Here is a 24,011-nt window from a genome sequence, read left to right on the forward strand (position 1 = left end):
CCTTTTCTTCTCCCCTCCCTTTTCCTGAACTGACGCTGTGCATCTGGAAAAGCAAGCGAAAGAGATCGCTTCTGCCAAGATAAAATGAAAGCTACGCTTAAAAACAGTTAAGAAATTATTTTAAACCGCGCAAAAATAGTACTTGCTTTAATGGCGTGCCAAAAAAAAAAAAAAAAAAAAAAAGTACTCTATAGCTTGAAAACTTTTAATTCCATCCCTGCCACTTAAAATTAACAGGAGATTTAGCAATGTCAAGTCTTGTAAGCTGGAGGGACCCTTTTGATGCCACGCCTCTTCATCCATGTGGTGGATGACACTGACACCCACACACACGCTTTTAGCTTTAGCCAGCCAAATAAGCTAACACAGTGAAATAATCACTTTAGGCTTAGGAGGTGGCACATTTCTCTTTAAAATTCTAATTTGCTGGCTATAGCACCCAGCCCCATGAGCCACAGATAAGGCAGTACAGTTTTGTTTCTGTAATGATAGGTTTCTTCAATAGAATGTTGTTAAGAACATAAACCTTAGATCCAGTTCTCATCCCTCTCTCAGCTATCTCCAGTAGGAGAGGGGTGATGACACTTCCCTGTCTTTCCAAGCAGCACACACACATCTGAGTATGTTATTGAATAACTGACAAATTTGGTTTAGCTTTCCTTCAGTGTGGAAGAAATGTATAGAGGAACATACAAAATTACTTAAGAGGAGAAACTCTTCAATGGGTAGGAACAGAGGTTTGCTTAGTATCTCACAATGACAGCTGTAGTCACATGGAGCTTTAAACAGTGTCCTGGTGGTAGTGCTTCATCTATGCTCTGGTAACTCTGCCCCTGAAATCTTTCATACCATACCCGATTTAAGCCAAATGCATGGTGTGAGGGCAGGCATAAGGAAACCCACTACCACCACCACCCAGGAGCTGATAAGAGTTTCAGAAAACTCCAGCTTTCACTCAAGTTAAAGTCAGTTGAGGTGCTAGTAAGAACACAACTGTCAGGAAAAAGAAAAAAAAAATTAAAGACTTGCTTGTTTAGTAATGTACTGAAAAAGAAAGTTACATACAACAGTATCCCTTTCTTACAAATATTGACCAACACTTTAAACATGAAAAGTCACTTTCCAACAGTAAAAGTGTAAACAACCAGCCTTTACACTGTATTTAGCATGTCTGTAGCAGTGGAGTTTTACAGCTTGCCAGTTAGAATATTACACCTGGGCTTGTTAGCCAGCAGCATTTTTCCTTGATAAACAAATACATCACAGCATTGAAATGCAGAAATATTTATTTTGGTTTCCTTCATTGGTTTTGAAAATTGTTTTGGTTTTATAAAACATAGAAATAGCCAACACTAAGCAAACATTTGAATTTCAATGTAACAAACTACTGCTCTAACAGTTGACTTGGATTTGTGTACCTGAATTGCATACACATATGAAATTATGCTACAGAGTAGTGCATTACAATCACACACAAATCTTAGTGCAAACCTTGTTGTGCTTGTATTTTTACATATATCCATGTTTTCAAAAAACAGCAATGAATGTTAATGCAAAACCAACTCTGTTAAGGATAGCAAAAGACTTATGCTGTAATAAGGCTTATTTCTGCTGATTTTTCAAACAAAAGATAACTAGTTATTATTTTGCAATTTATCTGGGAATTAGGTTTTTATCCCTGAACAAGTACTATTCTGGGCCAACACACAGTTCTGTTGGCATATATAAATAATTCCAACTGCTGCAAAGCATCAGGCAAAAACAATTCTACCTGACCTATTTTGCTATTCAGTGAAGAATACTCAGTGGCTCATACATAAAGCACAGAAAACAGAGGTTATGTCAGAAGCTCTTCCACTTACAGAGGGCCTGGCGCATTTTTATAAAATGCATTTTAAATACAAGTTCATTACAGGGAAACAAGTGGCTAGGACAGGTGCAATGTTTACCCTGACTGTTAGCAAGCCCAGCCTCCTGATTGGGTTTTCAGGTCTTTAGTGTTCTTGCCAGAGTTGGGATCCTCTCATTTGCGAGGCTGGCGCCACTCCAGAATCATGCTACTGTAGCAGAGGCTACACTTGCTGAATGAACTGCATCCACACAGTGCAGAACCACCACATGCAGACTTACTCTGAGGAACTTCTATTCATCACCCTTTTTTGTGTGGAGTGCTGGCTTCTACCTTATAGAAGTACATATCATAACTGGCTGCAGATGTAGAAGGGAGATACAGCTCAGATGCCTTGCCCCAGTTAATACTGGGACTAACAAAAGATGTGATACCAGCTATGCAACTGTAAGGGTTTGGATTTTTGGTGGTTGAGTGGTGGGGTTTTTTTGAAGAGATTAAGTAATTTTTCTGAGGATGCAAGATACTTAGAGGCATTTTCAAAGCTGCCAAATCCTTTGTGGAATTGACAACTGCAAAACACACTGCAGACAGCAAACATGCTGGCAATAAAACCTTAGCTCCTTGGTGAAGGTGAGTCCCATTTTTGACCAAGGAAATATTAAATAATTTACATATATTTACCATTTATAGTTAAGGCTCTTTTTGGAATTAATAGGTCACCATAAAAACAGTATGCAACACAACTTGACAGTAAGGCAGTGTTCCATTTCTTCAATGTTCCTATGGCAAGTACCCATTTTTGTACAAGTTAATGATTGCACAGTTTCCTTCCCTATTTTTGCTGTAGTCAAAATACAGATATGAAGGCCAACAGTAGACAGACATGTGCCACTTTCCTCATTCCATTCACAATTACATTTTGGCATTAGCATAGAGTTCATCTATCTGTGACTGGAAGTATTTTCGCAGTTCTGGTCTCTTTGCCTTCAGTGTTGGTGTCAACAGCCCGTTTTCAACAGAAAACATTTCAGTGTGCAGGAAAATGTCTTTCACCTGGAAAATAAAAAGTTACTAGCCAAGCGGTATTCCTTGGAATAGACAAGACTATTAAAAACTTGCCCAAACATCATAACAAAGCCTGTCACTTGAGAAGTTTTCCAGACAGAAATTAAAAGCAGTCTCTGGAGAATCAGATCATATCGGTGTTAAGAAGTTTAAAGAATTAGGTATTTGGTTCTCACAAGCAACATACCTGTTCAAATGACTTCAAACCAGATTCTTTCCCAACTCTCACCATGTCCTCCAGAATGTATTTTTTTACATCCTGTGGATACAGAAATACATTGTATAGCTTCATGCTTGCATAAGCATCAACTTGAAGAAGCTGATGCAGAACAGCTAACTGTTCAGTTAGATATGCCTTACCTTGTTTTTGCATAGCTCTTGATAGGAGCCTTCAACTCCCTTTTTCTTGGCCCAGTTGTGCAGAGTATCAGGATCAGGTACCACAACAGCTACTAAGAAGGCCTAAAAAAAGAAAAAAGCTTGACAAAAATTCCCAACACTTTAAGTCAACACTTTAGTTGCTACACATTTCTTACTAGTCAGCTAGGCTTTGAGGAGCATTTCTGATCCTGCTATAGGATCAGAGTCAGCAGCTTTCTGCTACCTGAACACAGGAGTGCAGTTAAGAGTAATTCTTTCAGTTCAGCTTCTGAAGACCCACATTTCTCTTTACACTTGAAAACCCCCAAGATATCCAGGTTCTTTCTTGGTGTGTGGGGGTTTGTTTCGGTGTTTGTTTGTTTTTTGGGTTTTTCCCCCTGCACACTGTTAGCAATTTATATTCAATCATTAGTATGCAAATTAGTTCAGCTCCACTACCTGGTCTGAAACTAAATCCAGAAACATGCTCTGTAACTGCTGGAATCCAATCAGAACTAAAATGTGTAACAATAAAAATTGAAGATAAAAATTTAAATTCCAGTCCCAAAGTTTGAGGTGGGCAGAAGGAAGAAAGGCTTTTCTGCAGTCTCCTTTTGCATTAATTTTTACAATTACCTGAAAAATTCTTACCTGCAAGCTCTCTCCATGGACAAACACCTGTGCAAGAGCTTCACATCTCAGATACACATTCTCTATTTTCTCTGGTGCTATGTACTCTCCCTGGGCTAGTTTAAATATATGTTTTTTCCGGTCAATGATCTTCAATGTACCATTCTGTTAACAGAAATAACTTTCACTCAGAGGAGGCACTTCAAGTGAAAAACCAATCTACACAGCTTAGGCATGCCACACTGGCACAGTAAAACTGTGCTAGAGCCAGAGAACTGTAAAACAAATGTTAGAAGAAAATAGGTTATGTATCCATCTCATGTAAACTGGGGAAAGCCTCAGGACTGGCACTGTCAATACCTTTTTAGCCCCAGGCACACAGATTTATCTACAACAGTAATTATCCACAAATTCTTGTCTTTCACCTAACTAATTCTGTTCAATACCAAGTGCTCTCTAATATATTTATTAAATTTCTGCTCATAACTATGAAAGTACCATTCCAGCTATGTAAGTTAACTTACTGGTAGCCATTTTCCAATATCTCCTGTGTGAAGCCAGCCATCTTTGTCCAGAGCCTCTGCTGTTTTTTCTGGATCTTTCAAATAGCCACGAAACACATTTGGCCCTTTGACACACACCTGAAAAGAGCCATTTGTTAATATATGCTTCTATGAAGGAAAGTTAGCAATCACTACTAGCAACAAATGCTTTCTCCAACAGTTCTTAACTCCCATTGAAAAGGCAAGAGGAAGTTTGCATTTGTACAGGAATTTCTACTCATGGTTTTTGGAGACCTAACATTTTCCAATGGTGTGAAATATAATAAGAAGCAATTGGAATGATCTGTTCTCTTCCATTCTAGTAGCAGTGCTCCTACCCACTATTTGAATAATTGGAACCTGTCAGAAAAAATTTGTTTTTATTTATGTGAAAAAATTTGGCTAGATCCAGAAATACTATCTCTCAGCCTGGCAACATGTTCATTTCAGCTTTGGTAAACAGCAGGGGCATTGTGCTAAAACTAGCAGGGAAAAGAAAAGTTGTGTGTCAAGCAAATGGCACATTTGTTGTCCAAAAATTAGACTAGAAGGAATTACTAATGTAGTCCAGCAATCGATTCTTGAAAGACTCATCCCACCTATTTTCAGTGCCTACCCAGCATGCTGGTGAACTACAATACAATGAACATGAGATGTTGTCAGTAGGAGGGAGATCAGAGAATTAGTGAGGGCTCTAATGACCTCATGGAGCCTACCAAACTTGGGACCAAACCAAAGTCATATTTTACAAACCAAGTCACTTCTGTTATAAAACAGACCTTATCTGGAAGGATATGAATAAAAGAGAACTCTACACATCCCAGTCAAGTTAAAGACTGACCAATCAAACGTTAATTTTTCATGGCTCCTACAAATCACAGGAAGGCAGTAGGTGACAGCTTTTCCCAGTAGAGACAGCCAACCATTTATCTGTATCCTGCTATCTGGCGCTGAGACCTCCTCCACACATGCTCATATATAATTCAATTCACAAATTTATTCCTCTTGAACAGTGATAACTGGCAAAAGTGAAAAGCAAGGCTTGACAGAGCAGAGAATATTGAAAGCTTACTCTCAGAAAAGGGGACTAGAAATGTTTAACCCAGATAAAAAGCAGAAAATAAGGAGGAATATTTATTTTAGGCAAATGGATAAGGAGAGGCAATTCCATAGCCATGGGGTTTGGGTGCTGTGAAGTAAGTTACAACACTTCTTTTGTTATATTTAGAATAGTTTATACTGAGGAAGTTAGTCTTTCAGGCCTAAGATGGCATCTGATATATTAAGGTGCTACCATTTTTACTCAAGTCCAAAGTAACTCCTAATGCAGCAAACTTTCACACTAGGTGCAAGCAAAACACTTTTAGGAGTTTTTCTGTTTTAAAAACTATTTACCTATTTATTATTATAAGAATTTATACTCAATTCCTCTAGCAGACCAAGCTTTAAGAGCATACTGAAAGTGAAGCAAAAATTATTGATGAAGACTAAATACGGAGTCATATGCAAGACAGAATAATTTTGACATTGTTCTCCATTTGCAAGCAGTTTCCCACCACCAAGACCAACTAAATCCTTGAGTATTTCTGGGAATTAAAGCCCAATGATTTGTCTCTAGTCTCATACAAATTACAACCAAAACAAATAAAGATTATAAATCCTTTGTAGCCACAAATTAGTTACTTGCTTAAGCTACTTTTAATTTCTCCTTCCCCCAGCTGCCCCAATAGCCTCTTGAAAGCATATGAAAGACACCACAGTTAATCTGCTTTCGAGGCTTGGGGAAAATAAATTACTATATGAACATCTCTTCAAAGTATATACACAAAGTTAAACCTGTATATATTTTACTTCAAAACAGTATTTTAAAAGACAGCATAAAGCATCACATATAAAGGTGGGTCCTCAAAATGCAATTTGTAAAAAATACATGTTCAATTTGTGCAGACTGCAAATGAAAAAAGTTCAGAAAAATGTACAGGCAGGAATCACAAATCATCATCAGCCTTCATGTCACTTGATCTCCATTTCTCTTAGAAGTTTCCAGCCACTTTAAATTACCTCATCTTACACATCACAAGCTGGGTAAGTGGCTACATGCATCAGCTGTTCTCTGGCCCACGGCAGTGGAGTGGGAGGGAAGCCCTCTGCCAGCATTCTGCTGAAGGATAACTGCAGTATGAGGTGGCTACACCTCCCAGCTATTCCGCAGCTGGAAGATGCTGCCTTGGTCATACAACCTTATGTATGGTCATATAACCCTCTGTTAACCTGTGGGATAACAGATTACTATGGAAGCTGTTTCTTCTGCCCTCCAATATACTATTTCCTAGTTTGCTTCTGTGAATCATTAACTGATATTGCATGCGGACATCTTAGATTTTAGGTAGCAGGCCATGTTTAGCACTTCTACTAATCTCAGTTATTTCAGGAACAAAAAACCCATTTTACAAGATTTCCCAAGAGGCTCATACTGACTTTCCAAAATTACTTACCTCACCCTCTCCTTTGGCAGCGAAGTAATTCATTTCTTGTACATCAACAAGCTTGATGGCATTGCATGGCATTGGTGCTCCAACATGACCTATTAAACAGAGTAACACTTCAATAGCCTGATGCTTTTTAGCCAGATCCTGAAAAAAGTAAGCTGCTTACACACTGAAGAAAGATGGAAAACTGATTTCTGGTAGCTTAAATTTGCCAGGACTGAAACATTAAATTCTCAGATATCCCTAAGAATGTTACAAGCTGAACCATGTATTCAGGCTTGCTTTTTCTTATAATCAGGATCCTCTCTACAGAGATATTTAAGTAGCAGAAGCCCCACTAATTAGCAATATTATTTCAATTAAGGAACTAGAGATGTAACAGCTGAGGGAAGTGCAGACTGTTGATTCCAACACCAAAAAATGCCATTTGTATTTCCAGCCTGCCTTTATACACAGAAGATTCCTGTTTGATAGAAACTACAAAGGGTTAATACTATGACCTCCCTTCTCCTAAAGCTACTTCAACTTACAAGAACAGATCCTATTAGAAGTTTGAATTACTGAATATTCATAGCTATTTAGGGGTAGAAACATCAAGGGATCCCTTCAAAACTTTTTTTACTTCACTTGAAGAAAACCAATCATATCCTTCGTGATAGGGGTTACTGAAGATTAAATAAAGTGACCTCTAAAAATTTCAGGACCCTGACATTTAACAGACAGGTAGAGAACTGAACATCATACCTGCTGTCCAGTCGCCAGGCAATGACAGGGAGCATCCAGCTGTGCATTCAGTCTGTCCATAACCTTCATAGAACTAGAAGGTGAAATCAAAATATAATCTAAGACCATTACTTTTCAACACAGTTTCTTCATTAAAAAGCAACTAACATTTTGTTTCTTCTAATGCTTTACATTTGAGTGTACCAAAACCCTCAGCATCTTCTAAAAAAAAGAAATACTGATTTATTAGTTTCATCACAATACACAATTTTAAGTGCTAATATTCCACCATCAGTTCCAATATTTACTCATAGTTTCACTCAGTTTCACACAGTATGTGACACCTATTTAGATTAAAACAGAAAACAGCAGAGGAAGCAAGAAAGAAATGAAGAACCGTAGCACTAGTAGTGACTTTATTCACGTAATTTAAAAATAGCTTTGTCTGAGACAGCCGGAAATGGAATCCGTATGCCCCATCACAGCTCTGTGATTGTTATACACAAGACAGGCTTCCCTTTTCTGTGCAAAATGCATTGTTACACCAGCACACCACTGAAAAACTTCAGGAAATTATGAAAGCCTAATATTTTAGAGTATTTTTGTTTTCTATCCTTGAAATTTATTTAATTTCAACACATTTGTTCTATGCCACTGTTGTTCAAATTTTACCTCTGAAAGCATATACTTTGAAGAGACTCTGAAGATAAATGCAATGTGTGCAATCTGATTCTCCCCAGCCTCATTTTCAAAACAGCAACACTACAATATCATCACATTATTAGGTTTTCTACAGTGGTTACAAATACTTCTGTAAGCAAGGCAAACTCCAGAAACTTAAATCAAGTATGTAAGTTATTGCTTACTGCAGCCCATCAAAAAAATCTTTCCTCTAAGACAGGAAAGACACTTCAGACAGCTGATTACTTCAGTTAAAAGACTTTGGGATGAATATGGAAATTTCATGGGACTGAGAGAAGCTTGGGAAAAGAGCACGCACTTGTATGGTCTCCAAGAATACCAGAAAGAGTTATCCATATAATCAGACTGCTAGAAAAACTCTAAAAAACCTGGAGATGGATATTAAAATATTCAGGGTTTAGGACTAAGGCCAGGCAACTCACCTGACAGCCAAGAGCTGCTCTCAGGAAGGTAAGTACACTTGCAGACACAGGTGCTGCTCCTGTAACCATCAGCCTTACTCTTCCTCCCAAACTTGCCTACAATAGACACAAGATACTGTGGACACCAAAAGCATTTTAGAAAAACTTCGAGTCACCTTTTATGACATCCTTAGCCACTCTTCACCTACAGTGCCACCCACAAATGTTAGAGAGTAAAAGTTTAGTCTGCTGTTGCAAGCTGTCTTTCTTGCAGTGTTTTTAGTTTCATTAATGGCTAGAAGATATGGGATCTCAAACATACAGTATCTATACAGACTGTGATGTCACTGCAATGCAGACTCTGCCAAGAAGAGCTCAAGCCATGGCCTTACAGTGATGGCTTTATTTTTAACTGCCTTGTATCAACTTCTCATACATACTGAATGCTATAAAAAGCAGCCACATGGGCATGTTGTACAGCCAAGGTCAAGGCCATAGCAAGTGAGTGTCAGATATAATAGCAGGCATAACTTACTAGTGACCAACAGGGAGAAGACAATGGGGGCTACAGGTGGCACTGTGTCATACTTAGCATTCTTTCTTCAGAAGGACAATGTTTGCTTTCAAAGTGTCAAGAGAGAAGCACCAGACTGTTTCAGAGTGACTGAATTTCTGCCCTAATTTCTGGGCACAGGGCAGCAATATGGAATACACATCATAAAGTCACCCCAAGACACTTCCTTAATACAGTTAGCTGATACTCTGAGAACTAAGGGAATTGAAAAAATGAGATTGAAAATAAAAAGATAGCTCTGATTTTTGCTCTGAGTAGCCAGGTAGTCTTTAATCAGTGAAAAAGCCATACCAGACTATATTCCTATGAAATATGAACCATCCCAATGAAATTCAACAATTGCAAACTTCAACTCAGAGGCTTTCAAGCATACCTGTATTTTACGGAAGATGACTTTATCCCAGAAGCTGTTATTTCTAACAATACCACTTCTGAGTTCTGCTTCTTTCCTCTTGGAAGCAAAATCCAGCAGCCACCTCTTTAATGAAGTATCTGCCTGCCCAAAAATCTATTAAGAAAGATGGACTATGGTTAGAATACCATTCCCTTTTCCTTACAGATGCATGCATAGAGACTCAACAGTGAAAACCAAATAAATTAAAACAACCTTTATTGATAGGCATCTTAATTCTAGAAAGAAATACTTGTGCATTTTTATTTTGACCTCAGTTCAAGGGTTGAAATCAGCACTTAACTGATTCTTGATATCCATCAAACTGTGTGATGTTGTTTCAATGTGTAATTTCTTCATTAAAACATATGAATGAAAATGGATGGTTTACTTCTTTATTCTAGTATCTTCAAAATTCAAACTGAGCAGAAGCCTCAGCATTTCCTGAAAAGCACCCTTATCATAATACATAAGTAATATGGGGTGTTGCAAGGAGATGCAGGTCACTTCAGAAACACCAAATGGAAATCTGCCTTGCATATACAAATTTGCACTTCTCAAACACTCCTTCTAGTTGTTCTCAGGAAGCCAGAGAGCAGACTCAAGAGCAACCCACACGTTAGTATATTCATTTGGAAAGAGGAAGACTCAGCATTATGCCTGAAAGTATGCAGACTGCAGCATTATGGCCCCCTGACACACCAATTCCCAACTTGCTGGCTTCACATGCTAGGTTACTGCAAGGGTAGGTGAGGTTGAAAACAGTGGAAGCCTCAGGGCACCAGACTAAACATGCAAGAGGAAATAATGAGAACTAAGTCCCAAGCTTTGACTTTGCTTCTCAAATTCCAGTAGAGCATGTGTGAGCAGAATAAGGAGATACATTTTAAGTACTAAAACCTGGTCTCAGGTTTTCCTCCCCTCCAAATGGATTCCAATTGTACTAGTTGTTCCTGAGCCAAACAGGACCTTGTGTTACTTGGTGTTCCTCTAGTCTCATGATCGGAGAAATGTCCTGGCTACAGCATAGACAGCTCTGCCATTTCTTTAACAGTCACAGGATTTATTATATCTTTTAGCTCCCCTGGCTGTATCCTAAAAGGAGTCAGTCACCCATATGCAAAAGGCCAGTTAAAACCTGAAGTTCAAGAAAGAATCTACTTTCAAATTCCCATCTCAGATGACCCTGAGCAGGCAAGCAGCACACACAGGAGTGGGGGTACTGACACACCTTGTCCCCAGCACTCCCAGCTGGCTGGTTTACCATTTGCCCAGCTAGGACACACTGGCTGCCGTGTAGGAAATTTGTATGTGTCCATGCAAACATAAGCAAACACCTGACCTTGCTTTGCAAATTCCACTCCATGAGTCAGATGCTAAAAAAGTGGCATGCAGATGCCAAGCCTCATTTTCGTGTTGTAGACTAGACTCAAATAACTTGCTCAGAGCAAAGCACTAAGCCATTAACCAAGACAGAGAGAATCAAGTCCCCTAGTCAGACTTTTGAACACAAGTATTTGCTGCCTGAAAGTGTTTTAATGCAACCAGTACTATTCCCTGCACTTTCAGCTCTCTTTTAGAAAGAGTTGTTAGCATGCCAATTTAATATCCCAGGGCATAGTAGTTACTCCTTCTCTGGCAGCACAAACTTTACAGAGTCTCTTAAAAGCCTGCACAGGTCTGGACTCATGCCTGTAAACTTACCTTGTCAAACATTCTGTTCAACAGTCTTGGTACTACAGGAAATACAGTTGGCTGCAGTGTTTTTAGGTCATCCATTAGTAGTCTGATATCCCCTTGAAAGAATCCTATCCGGGCTCCATGGCACAGAACCACACACTGTAAGAAAAAAGTAAACACTGAAAACGCAGGAGGTACAATGTGTTCCCAGCTCTATATGTATGACAATCCTATGCAGTGTAGATCCACCTTAAATTCTCCCAACTTCTGGACTAGTTTTGCAGCATTCTCACACTATAAAGAAAGCACTAGAAAGACCAAGTAGCAAGACATGTCTGGCATACACAAACCAGACTTTCAAGTTTAGCACAAAAGCCCCTACCCAAGAAGGGCAGTTAGTCAAATAAGGCAATGCCAGTGACTCAAGAGGTAGCAAAAGACTGAAAAGCAGAACTTCTCCATTTGAAATATTTAACAAGCTTATTTAAAAATATTAGACTTCTGTTTGTCCCCTGCTTTATACCTAGAAATTCTGTATTTATAGTCAGCACATGCTATTTACTAGTCCAGTGAGGATTTCTGCCTTATGCTAGTTTATTTCCATTCCTTGCACTCTGGTTTTCCTTCTGATTTCACAGGACCGATGTGAGCAGAGGACTTGTTCTTAGGTTATCAAGACGCTCTTTAGAAGATTCTAGCAGAGCCAAAGCTTATTTCTGCATCACTTCAGACCTACACAAAGGTAGGCAGACTTAATCCTATTGTGTTCCATATTTTCTGTCTAGAAGCTTCACCACCTACTTTACACCCCCCCCTTTATTTTCCTATTTTTTTGACTTTTTAACATCTCTCCTCTCCTTGTGTTTATACCTATGTGCTTTTATTTCTCCTGCTTCCTCCATAATACCTACTCCTTCATTCCCTACTATCCATTCTCTTATTTGCTGCATGAGACATGCTAAAATGTCACTTTCCCCCTCCACCTGTGTTTTGCCACCATCTACTAAGAGGAGCAAATATATCAATCTATATGGACTGATCAGCAACTGTCTTTACTAGGTGGGAACATACTTGTCAAGTCAAGTTCATTGACCCTCTAACTTCCATATGATGCCAAAAACAAGGAAACATCTACTTTAAAAGAGAACTCTAAAGACTGGTTCTCACAGAGTCTGTGTTCATCTCTGCCCCAAACAGCAAGAAATCTTTTCTCCTCTCTACCAGTAATGTCCTTAGTTAATTTCCTTATGCAGATGTACCAGCTATTTTGTACAGGCCTCAAACTGCAGAGGAATACTGCAATCCAAAGACTCTTTTCATTTTGTCCTTTAAAATACAAGTTCCCATCTTGTTTCCACTGCATAATCAAGAGCAGAGCTGTTACCTACAGAGCTTGTATGTTCCAGTGCAAGACAGGGGAGTAAAACAGACACTGAAGTATAACTGCTATCAAGGTTACCAGCTAGAAAAAGTGCTGAATGCCCAGGGGCATTCCTCAGATATGTACTATTCCAAATCTTTTTAACATAGACACATACATACATATATATGACATACATATGAATATATACATTTTTGTATGTATATATACACACATCAGTAGAAAACACAGGATTCCTAAAAGAAGTCATAAAACAATTTCTGGCTTCATATGCCTTTTTGTGCTTTCACGGATGCTCCCTCTATAAACCTTCAACACATGTATTTGCAATCTCACCTAAGGAGGAGGTGTTAATCCAACTTCAATAAGTGCAGTAATTAACACCTGAACATCTTACATACAGTAGAGGCACAAGGGAACTGCATCTATTCAATAATGCATAATACCCAACATGGGCTCAGAGGTCTTCAAGACTGCCAGTATTAAGACGACCTCAGCCCTTTCATTCTCAAAAAATAAGCCTCAGATTTTGCTATATGGTAAAACAAGTGATCCAAGAGAACTTCAAAGTTTGTCACTCAAGTGGCTTTAAAAGCCACTTCCATTTCCTGGAAGAAAATTCCACTGAAACAAAATCCCTTCCTTTTCACTGAAATTTCTTGGAAGCAATAGTAAGTTTCAACTTAAAATTAGTTTTGTATAAGCAAACAGGATGCCTCATAAAATAAATTTTTGAGGTTTGCAGACTAAAGAATGGCATGGATTTTTAATAAAGCACTAATTATATTGGAAGTAATTTCTAGGCAGTGTGCATGTGCCAAAGGATGGTCTCACATTCTAGTAAACCAGTTTTTTATTAACCCTAGCTCTAAGGTTAATGTTTATATTTTGGCATGAAAACCAATTGTCTAGTGCTCACTATGTACTGCTTATGGGACACTGCTTGCCTGAACCTTATTTCAAGCTTTCACACACATTTGCAAGAGTCAAGAAGGAAGAGCATGTATCGCCTGGATGCATTCTGCAAGAAAAATACGCTTCTCAATAATTCAGTAAAACAAACAGATGCTTACCTCAACAATCCTCTCAAACATATGAGCCAGGGGCAGGAATGATATCAGAACATCATCAGAGGAAGGTATAAATGTTTTCTGGAAGTGTTAGCAAAAGTTTAATTCTCATTGATTCTCTATTTTGCCTAAGTTAAACACAACAGTGAAATCTAGCACCTAAACTCTAGAGCACAGCCCCTGCTTTAGTTTTCTTTGTAATGAAGCTGCATTGTCTTTTTTCATTAAAGAGATTACAGCAATGACTTTCTAACATGAATAAAGATGCACAGCAGAAGATTAGTATAATTTATCATTCATAGGAGTCTGAAGAGAAATAAATTCTGATAGAAGCCATAGAGTTCCATTACATATATTGGGAGAGAAGGGGGACAAAAAAGGTTAAAATACTATTGGTTTGAAAACATACACTTTCATCTTAGATTAGGAAGCTTGTTTTTCCAATTTACCCTAAGGTTGATATCAGAAGTGCCTTACGTGAGCTAACTGTGAGACCAGTTGCTTAATTTAAAAACAGTTCTCCTTGCACTAATGAGATACACTGTAAGCCCATGGCAGAATATCATGTACCTTCACATCAGGATTATTGTATCACTTTGCTTACATCAGAACAGATTGGAAATGTGTCAGTTTCTTGACCATGACAGAATAACCAGAAAACATTGACTTCTGACTAGTGGGCACAGAGTACTGTCAAGTTGCATTTTCACTTGGATCTTACTAAAATTTAAGACCAAAGTTGGAGATTTCAATGTTTGTTTTACTCATGAGATTATTTCCCTTCAAGCAAGTCCACAATGTTTATCTTTGGCAGTTTACCTCTGTAGTTTTCACAAAAGCTGAAGCATTGCTGACTATATTTTGATGAGTGATCACAGCTCCTTTAGGGTTTCCTAAGGAAGAAGGACATCAGGATTCAACAGTGAAATTTACATCGTTAAAGTTCAGCTAGCAGCGGGCAAAACAAATCTGATAGCATTCTTTAATATTAATACATTTCTTTGTGTATCAATTAAACAAAGCACTGTCAAGAACAGCTGGCAACAGTTAAGTAACAAGTTTGTGATGAAGTCTTATAATTTTTTAAGGAGCCCAAAGCCTTGAGAAATTGTCATGTTTTTGGATATGTTTCTCATTCAAAATTCAACTCTTCTGTGAAGACACAGCTACCAAATCCAGATTTCTTTTCTCAATCTGTTTTAAAAACGTAGCTTGCTACTGCAGTCTTTCCTTATGCTCCATGCCAGTGGGTATTAATTCACAAATGTCAAGTGAGTGACATCTAGACAGTCTGTTTGGTCTTACAGCAAGGTTGCTTAGACCTATGGAACAATCTTGGTGATAAAATACAAAAAAAAAGATTATGGAAGAACTGATAGTCTGAAGTCTGATGCAGAGCCCTTATTATGTAAACACAAATTCAGTATTTAATTTACTTCCAAGCACAAAAATGTAACATCTCCACCCCCCAATACTGCAACTCTGTATTGATAAATGGAAAAAAATATTCTAAAAATCAAAGGGAACCTTATCATAACACTACCCCAGCTACTACTTGCCAAAAAGGTGCAGCAGCAAGGGTAAGTCTTGGAAAGAAAGAAAGTAGGAGGGCTTCTGAATTATTTTTGCACACACAAAATAATAAATTCTACATAATATAATGAGTTGTACCTGTTGTTCCACTGGTGAAACAGATGACTGCTACATCTTCTGGCTTTGGAGGCTATGAGAGTTAAGAAAGTATTAGTATGGTTAAGATAGCAAGGAAAAATATTTTCCTGGGCAAAACATCAGGATACTAGTGTTACTTCTGAGCTACGGGAGATCAAACTAGCAAGTCTCCCTAAAGAATGCTAACCAGCTTCACATTGTCACTTGAATCAATATCACACTTACCATAGGCTTTTGTCTGTGTGCTCTTCCTAGCTCCTACAGAAAGGAGAGAAGAGAGAGAGTTTAGACATAAGCATGTAACTTTCTTGCTTTAAATTTATCAAGTATTACTAAACACTATAGTACTTCATTATTTAGACTCTCTGTTAAGGCATTTTAACTTGTTTAGCAACCCAGTGCTAATGGGTGGCACCCCTGCCTATGGCTGGAGAGTGGGTGGGAACTAGATGATCTTTAAGGTTCCTTCCAACCCAAACTATTCTGGGATTCTATGGTTATTTTAAGAGTAACAAAGGCTTTACAGGACATTTTAAAAATATATATAGAATAACTACCATGTTCTACAAATACATAAATGATAACTTATCTAACTCACAGGGTTTTTCTCCAGCTAATAAACTAGAAGTCACTCACTAGGGAAGTTCAAGGTTATGATAAGACAGACAATCAATCCTATACCTCATGCAGAAGATGTGCCACTAACAACTATTGAATATTTGAATTATTGAGTAAATGAAGCAAGATTCATCTCAGCAAGCACCTCCACCACTGCTTGTGACAAGGAAGACAGAGTTCCATTGCTGGCTTTTACTCCTTTTACACAGGAGAAACTCTCACCCAAACCCCTTCTCCCTCCTTAGTTACTCAGACCTGACCACTAATGTTAGGGTTCTTTAGGCAGAAGGGAAAGGATACCAAAGCGATCCTTTTACCACCAAGGATATAGTCAATAAGAGGAAATATTTGCAAGCCAGTGTTCAGTATCTATGAGCTTTAAAGTTTCAAACCAAGACTTACTACTGTCATGCCTATGTAAGACTAGAAACAGTGTAAGCTTAAGGGCTTATGCAAGTTAAAGAGGACCTTCTGTTAGTAGCTTTGGAAGCACCCTTCGAGGACAGGCAGCAATTTCACCACTGCCTTTACCTTCCAAGTACACAATAATAGCATACGCATTCCTTTGAGCCCTAGACTTCTTTAGTATGATGCACCTGTCAGACTTACCCAAGGAGGTGTAAGACAAAGGGAATGTCTGGAAACACAGTTAACGCTCCTCCCATACCTGTAGGCTTACCTTTTTGCAAGGGTGTATTATGCAAAGATTTACCACTATGGCAACACAGCTGTCTGCTCAGTACAGCACCTCCATTTCAAGTACCACCATAAGCTCAGTACCTCCCTACAACCCACTTTGAGTAAAATCTGGGATTTAGTGAATATACAGCTAAGATCTCCAGACCCTTGTTTTGATGTCTTAGAACCAAACTCCACCATCTCTTTCTATTTAAGAGCCATTTGTTCACAGTTACTCAGCTACAAGTAACCACATGATACATATAGATATTGGGCATCAGAAACTGAGCTGATTGCTTCTAGGGGATACATGGAGGAACTGTTCACGTAACCCATGCAGAGCTGAGCAAACTCAAACCAGAAATCCAGAAAACGACTACTTAAAGCTAGAAATAGTCATTCTATTCTAATCTAAGCTCCTAAACAGCTCATAGTTACCTTTCAGGAGACACAAAAAGTCTCTACCCTCTTAAAAAAACAAGTGAAAAAACTTTCCTGTTCACTGAAGCATTATTAGAAATACTTAAGTTTGCCTCTGACTTCTCTTCAGACATTTAAACAAAAGGCTCTTGGAACACCTATTACTTGATGTTTGCATTAATGCAATAAGAGCTGCATGGTACTACTGAAAATCACTAGTTAAGCATACAAACATCTTATGTAAAGACAACATTCACCCTCAGTTTTGTTTTTCCAAGAAGATCCAGTGGAAAGCATCTTTCTCTGTCAAAAACTGCAGTTCAACTCAAGGAAAGAAGCTAATTTTAGTCTAACAACTTACAGTTGGGCCACTCTTTTTCTAAGTTTAATCCAACCCTTTGGCCAGTGAACTATAAGTGACTTGACTCTAGCCCCATTTAATATTTTTAGCCTCATTTTAACCTGGCACACTTACTGAAGCCAGTTAGCTTCAATATAGCCAATCTTCTTTTGAAAGAAGGCATGCTGACGTTTTTGTATCTTTACCAGAAGGTGGCCCTATTAACATGGCTGTCTTAACTGCTGCGAAAACAAGTTCAGTGAAATGAAGCATTTCACGCCAGTTACTGACACCTGCACAAGACAAGCACATTTTTCTGGAGATACTCAAAGCCTAGTGACCCAAGCCTTCATCAGAACTACAGCTGAAACCAGTTTAAACCCAGTTTCATAATATCACAGTAAAGATGTACTTCATGCAATTTGATCCTGGGAAAGGGTTCTCCAAATGAGTGAAGTTATGAAATAAACTTGCATAAGAGATCTCTGCAGACAAAATAAACTACAATCAAAACCAAGACTTGGACATCAGGTGGTTAATCAAAATGGTTTCTACTTCCAAAACCTGGAAGTTTCATTCCCCTATATCACCATAACTTTATCCTGTTAAAAAGCTGACTGACATTTTCCTTCTGCCCCAGCAAACACCTTGTAGATTCCGTGTACAGGGGAAAATGCCACTTTTCACAAAACCAAAACCTACACAGATTCATCTTGAAATAAGAATTTCTAAAATATTAGTCACAGTATATAATTATCACATTATGCTTCACATGGGCAAGCCTTAACACTCAGATCCAGTGTTCAGTCTTGGACCATGTTAATAAAGCTCTCCTTCTGTCATCTTGGCACATCCACTTTTATACTTTAAGCATTGTGAAATACCATTAGCAAGTTGTTTTCCTCCTATTATTTTTTATATTTTTGTGTGAACTTCAATCCAACAAAAACTTAAGTATTTTGAAACGAATCCATCACAAGTAAATGGGATGAAAGCAGTTAAGCAGTCTTACCTCTATTTCTCTCATGCTGAAGACTTCCACACCACACTTCTTGCCACGTTCCACAAGATCCACACCAAAAGACTCCATGACAACAATGGTGTTGAGTATTGGAGTTTCTCCCTTTTCCACACTGGTTAGCAGAAGTTTGGCCTTGTCAGGTTTGTCACAGAAAACCAATGACAAGTCAGCTGATGAAAAAGAACTATATTATAAACATGACAAGTTCAGTTTAGACTAGATCCATACATACTGAAGTACATCACAATGGAAGACTTTTCCAAAGAAGGTTACAGTTCTGCCCTCAGTCAGGTCTGTCATCACCTATTCAGCTGCTGAGCTACTGCAAGTGTCCTACCTTTGTTCACAATGTATGTAATAGCTTCAGCTCCCAGTGTATCATAGAGTGGCACCACCACCATGGAGAATGCATAGCATCCCTGTTCAATGATGACCCACTGCACAAAGAGAAGAGATGAAAGTCACTATGTTTTGCTTACTGTAACAGACCTCCAAGAAAGACTCATATGTAAACTCTAACAAGGAAACTAATAGGACACAGCTCACTTGGACAAGTCTTTCTAAAAAGTAAGTGGCAGTTTGTATCATTTTCTCAATTTGAAGATCTACTCAATTTTTACCTGTAGAAGGAGGAAAAAATCCCCAAATAATAAGGAGCTATAGGACAGAATCCAATCCAATATAATTCAACTCTATCCCTAAAAGTAATATTAAGTACTTTTGAAAAAAGCAGTTAACATTACCTGTCTCCTCAGTTTACCTACAAACAGAAAGACTTGGAGCAAAAGTCTTTTTTGACTTTTTTATTGGTTTTATGTTATTGAGGTAGGCAAAGCTTTCAATATTCCATATTACCATGAACCAGTAAAGGATTCACCTATGTCTTGACACACATTAAATTTATATACACGCAGTATTCTTACCCCTACATTATCTGCATCTCATTTGATGGTCACATGCAACATACACAATTAAAGTAGAAGTCCTTGGAGAGTCAGCCCCAGAAAGTTTCTCAACATTTCTCAGCGCTAACCATTCTTTACAGGAATCTAATATGAAGACTTGCATAAAAAAATGCAAATACATCCCTACAAGCTGCAGTAAGAAGGATTTACCTGCTAACAAGTAGAGTACTCAATAAACATAATGAATATTGCAGCATTATGTGCTATGTGAGCTTGCAATGCATTACAGCCAACCTATTTTCATCCAAAGTATCATCAAGGTAAGATAGTAATGCAATTCTTTTTTTAATAGTAAAACTTGGGTGTAGTTTGTAATCAACTAGCTACACCAAAACATAGAATAGCATGCAACCCCTCAAATGGGAGCCTCCAGACACATAGAAGCCAGTGGAACTGGAATATTTCTGATTTTCCCATCAAAGAGTGACAAAAATTGTCAGTGCCTTTAGTCAGTCCCAATGACAGGAACAAAATAGTATCCACCTTTAAAAGCTACCAGAACTTACAATTCAACAAGAATTGCACTAACAGGGGTGTTTCCTTTCCCCTCCCCCGAACTGTTACGCTTTCCAGTGTTTTTGCAGGACTAGCCAGCTACCTCAACCCCTCATGATGCCAAGTTTAAACATGATTCAGCTGATTTTTCCAAAAAATATCTAATAGAGACTATGTTAAAGTTGCCAAATCTCAGTTTTACAAACTGTTTATTAGGGGCCAGTTTCCCAAAGTACTCTATTGATTGAGACAGCCTTAAACACAGGAAATTTTTCTGGCAGCATTCATGCAATGGGCAAATTGTACACCTCTTGTCCAGAAAGAGTTCTTATAAAACTAGTACAAGGCCAGCTAACAGGTAGCTAGACTTTCATGAAGACATTACACATACTGGTAAGTCTAAGCAGGCACCTTTATAATAACCATGAAAGGATGCACTGAAGAGTTCTTCCTAAACAGCATCCTCCAGTACATGTAACAAGGGGGCAGCTGTGGTGCTGTTCAGCAGCCAGAAGTTTAGTAGTTATTTTAATAGGGTGGGGGTCTACTACAGCAAGACTTCAGAAGCTGCACGCAGTGATAAAAGCTTCCTGTTGCAGCCTCCAACAGCTCTGGCACACCATCATTCTCAATGGTACAAACAGCACCTTTATTTTCTGGGCTACCAAGATGCCTTTTTCCCCCTCATTTTGCTTCTAAAATTAAGAGTAAATATAAATATCAAACCCTGACACTTGAGTTCTCTCAAAGCCCAAGCAAGCAACTTGTACTGAATATAGACAACAGTCAGACTTCCAGTTTCCTTTCTGACATGGCTCTGCTCTTTTAGGGGAAAGTGTATTTGTTGTGTTTTTTCTCAATCCAAAACAAAACTTCCTCATTTCCAGAAGAGATGACTGTTTTTCAGGAACTCAAAGAAAGTAATACTTTTATTTACAAATCCAAGTTTGGTTTTTTCATATTTAAGCAAGTCAGATGCTAGGATTTTCCCCATTAGGGGATTTCCCCAGCAGTTCTTCCCTGAAGGAACAAATGTGAATCATTTCACACAAAAAAACCCCTTCACATTTTCTCCTGTCTGGATTAGTGATTATGCTTGGGATGTCACAACATCCATCCAGTAGTTCTGAGCAGGGAAAATCCCAGATTTAAAACTGCTGGTTTAAACAAGTGTTTTTAGCTCATTCCTGACCCAACTCAAAGCAATGAAACTTGAGCATTTTATCTCTGTGATCCAAGAGCAAACTACACTTCCATGCTTACCTCCAGAAAATTCACTAACCCAGCAGAGAGTTTGCACCCAAAGATCTATAAAGAAGCAATTGAAACTGGCACAACAAAAACATCTGTCTCCCTTTTTTACTTCCAGTTCATGTTATATGCACAGGAAACTGAACCACAGAGTCTGTAACCCCATGTTATTCAACAGCTTCCTAGTTGAATATATTCCAGCCTTTTTTTATTACAGAACTAAAGCCTTTTTTTATTACAGAAATAAATCTACAGCTGTTAGAAAGGGAATTCCAGCAGGAAAACCCAAGAGCTCAGGATTTCCTTGGGATGTAGGTTGAAAGAGGAAGAATGAAGCCAAAGTCACTTGTCACACAGCTTGCATTTTAGTGACAACAAGAGACCAAGACACTTCTAACCCTGTCAGAACTATAGATGTCCTTTGATAATGGCAAACACAAATGGGAGTGTTTAATCAAGAGGGACAGCATCCTTTTGACGAAGAGTAAGAACCAGTCCCCTGTCTTAATAAAGGTTTACATTGAATAGCTTAATGCAGCAAGTGCTAGCTCAAGCTACTAAACACAAACCTAGAGAAATTCAGTCCTATTAAACAGATTTAATAAACAAGTCTAGAGAATACATACTTTCTGAATATTTCATAATATTTTTAGAAAAGGCAATCTAAAACCACTTCTGGGTTAAAATGGGTAGGCACTATCAACCTGAATATCCCCATAGATGTGTCAGGTAATCTTCTTTAATTATGTCACTTTCAGTCTTTCTACCCATTTTTATTAAATTAATTTCCAAGTTTTGCCTTCAGCAGCAGTTTCCCCTCCCAGAATCTTTGTACCCAGGGCATCTGGCAGAAATAGAATTATCATCTTAGCCCATCGTTTTGTCCAAATATTTAATCACTAAGTGTTCCTTTGTGTTTTAAAGGTTTAAACACCTCCTTGTGACTTCCTGTCACTTTCAATTATCTTGGTTCTCTAATGTTACTTTTTAAGAGAAACCAAGTACTGTTTACATTCACTAAGAACTACATTTGCTTCCCATTAAACAACCTCTACAACCTGGAAATCAGAAGATAATTAGTTAAGTTCTTCTGAATTCTCTGATTCTTTTTTTGCTCTCTGGCCTTCTGCGTTTAGCTCTGGGAGCAAAAAACCAAACAAAACCAACAATATAAGACACTAACCATTGTGTCAACTAGCAGTTTTGGTTCTTATGCCATGCCTATGGCTCATGGGTCTACAACATCAGCCTTTAGGCTTTTCCTGACACCAAAAGGGCTCTCAGTAGGGAAGCACACTGCCAAGAGATAAAGGAGTGGGCCATTTCAGTAATGCTCAGACCACAAATACACAAAATGTCAGTTAAATTACCTCAGGTCTGTTTTGTGAAAAGATTCCTATATACTGAATGTGAGATGGTTTGAAGCCTCGGTGGAGTAATGCAGAGCCCACACACTCAGCTCTGTCTGAAACCTGGAGGGGCAAAAAAAGAGGTAGGAAAAAAAAAATATAAGCAAGCTCATAATTGCAAACTCTCCTCAACAATTATTAATTGGTATGAATGAGAGAGAAGTTTTCTAGGATATTCCAGATGCCTTCTGTGACTTTGATAACCTAAACATTGCAGTGCCATTACATCACACTGATTGCAATTATTACACTTGCACTCAATATGCAGCAGAAGAAACACTTGATCCAGTCACACTTGAAAGTGTTAAGTGTAAGTTTAAAAGTTAAGCATACATACACAGAAAAGGCCGGTTTGCTGTATCTGTGTTAAACCCAAGAAGTGACCCTGGAATGATTAAACATAGTATTTCTGCTTAATCACAAGCACTACATATCCCATCCTTCTACTTCAATCAGTGCCTATGGGAATAGCACTTCTCCCTTCAAAAAGCAGGAGAACAAGGAGGCAAAACCCAGTTAATTCTATAAACAAAGCTTGGGAAGGCAGTTTTCTAAAGCCTTTCTATATAGCACATGACTTGAAACCACATTAGTCACATGACCCAACAGTAAAGCTTTAATAAAAGAGAGGTTGCACCTAACAAAATCCCAGCAAAGTCACCTTGGGAAAAAGGTGAGGTCTGTTACACACAGAAGGTGTTTAATGACCTTAACAGTATGCAATAAGCAAGGTTTATGCAAATTTGAAGACCAACTGATTAAATCAGGAACAAGCTAAGTATGCAGAGCTGTTAATGGAGATTTGCATACAGATATTTTCAGGGATCAAGAAGCAGCACACTGCTAGTTAGAAGCAGATTTGTTAGCACCCTATACAACCATCATTCAGCACTATGGAGACAAGTTGTCAGGAAGCCCAAACAACACCTGTAGATAGAACTCCTAGTGTAAAGTGAGCCTCTTGGAAGCAAGCACAAAGTAGTAGCAGTCTGAGCCCCCTGAACTGCAGCTTCTTCAGAGGCAGTGCCCAAGTGCTAAACAATTCAGCATTGAGATGCTAAGGACTGCCAAGATAGCAGCTCTATTTCAGAATTTTTTGGGGTTAACAAATCAAGCACAGGAGATGCTCTTTTTTTCTCTCCCTTGCACATATTTAAGGCTGCTCCCTTAAGACACTGGTAATAGGAACTAGAACCTTTCTGCAATATTCTGCTACTACTTTAAAACATCTATAAATAATTCAGATTTGTTATATCACATTACTGGATGTTGTTTCAATGGTC

At 38.4% G+C, this 24,011-nt stretch overlaps 1 protein-coding gene across 1 annotated transcript in view; it reads right to left on the reverse strand.

Annotated features, from left to right (window-relative positions):
• Positions 1-1,268: 1,268 nt before the first annotated feature.
• Positions 1,269-24,011, reverse strand: part of ACSL1 (acyl-CoA synthetase long chain family member 1) — a 38,617-nt gene continuing 15,874 nt past the window's right edge. Inside the window, exons 5-21 of the mRNA XM_039550799.1 lie at positions 22,690-22,791; positions 18,946-19,045; positions 18,600-18,778; positions 15,757-15,789; positions 15,532-15,583; positions 14,680-14,753; positions 13,864-13,941; positions 11,434-11,568; positions 9,712-9,846; positions 8,786-8,881; positions 7,683-7,755; positions 6,945-7,033; positions 4,432-4,548; positions 3,929-4,072; positions 3,278-3,379; positions 3,105-3,176; positions 1,269-2,905 (exon numbers count right to left, since the gene is read on the reverse strand). Coding sequence (XP_039406733.1) covers positions 2,765-2,905; positions 3,105-3,176; positions 3,278-3,379; positions 3,929-4,072; positions 4,432-4,548; positions 6,945-7,033; positions 7,683-7,755; positions 8,786-8,881; positions 9,712-9,846; positions 11,434-11,568; positions 13,864-13,941; positions 14,680-14,753; positions 15,532-15,583; positions 15,757-15,789; positions 18,600-18,778; positions 18,946-19,045; positions 22,690-22,791 — 1,722 coding nt within the window. The 3' untranslated portion in view covers positions 1,269-2,764. The remainder of the gene's footprint in view (positions 2,906-3,104; positions 3,177-3,277; positions 3,380-3,928; positions 4,073-4,431; positions 4,549-6,944; positions 7,034-7,682; positions 7,756-8,785; positions 8,882-9,711; positions 9,847-11,433; positions 11,569-13,863; positions 13,942-14,679; positions 14,754-15,531; positions 15,584-15,756; positions 15,790-18,599; positions 18,779-18,945; positions 19,046-22,689; positions 22,792-24,011) is intronic.

The sequence above is a fragment of the Corvus cornix genome, chromosome 4, assembly GCF_000738735.6.
Source record: "Corvus cornix cornix isolate S_Up_H32 chromosome 4, ASM73873v5, whole genome shotgun sequence".
Classification (NCBI taxonomy): domain Eukaryota; kingdom Metazoa; phylum Chordata; class Aves; order Passeriformes; family Corvidae; genus Corvus; species Corvus cornix.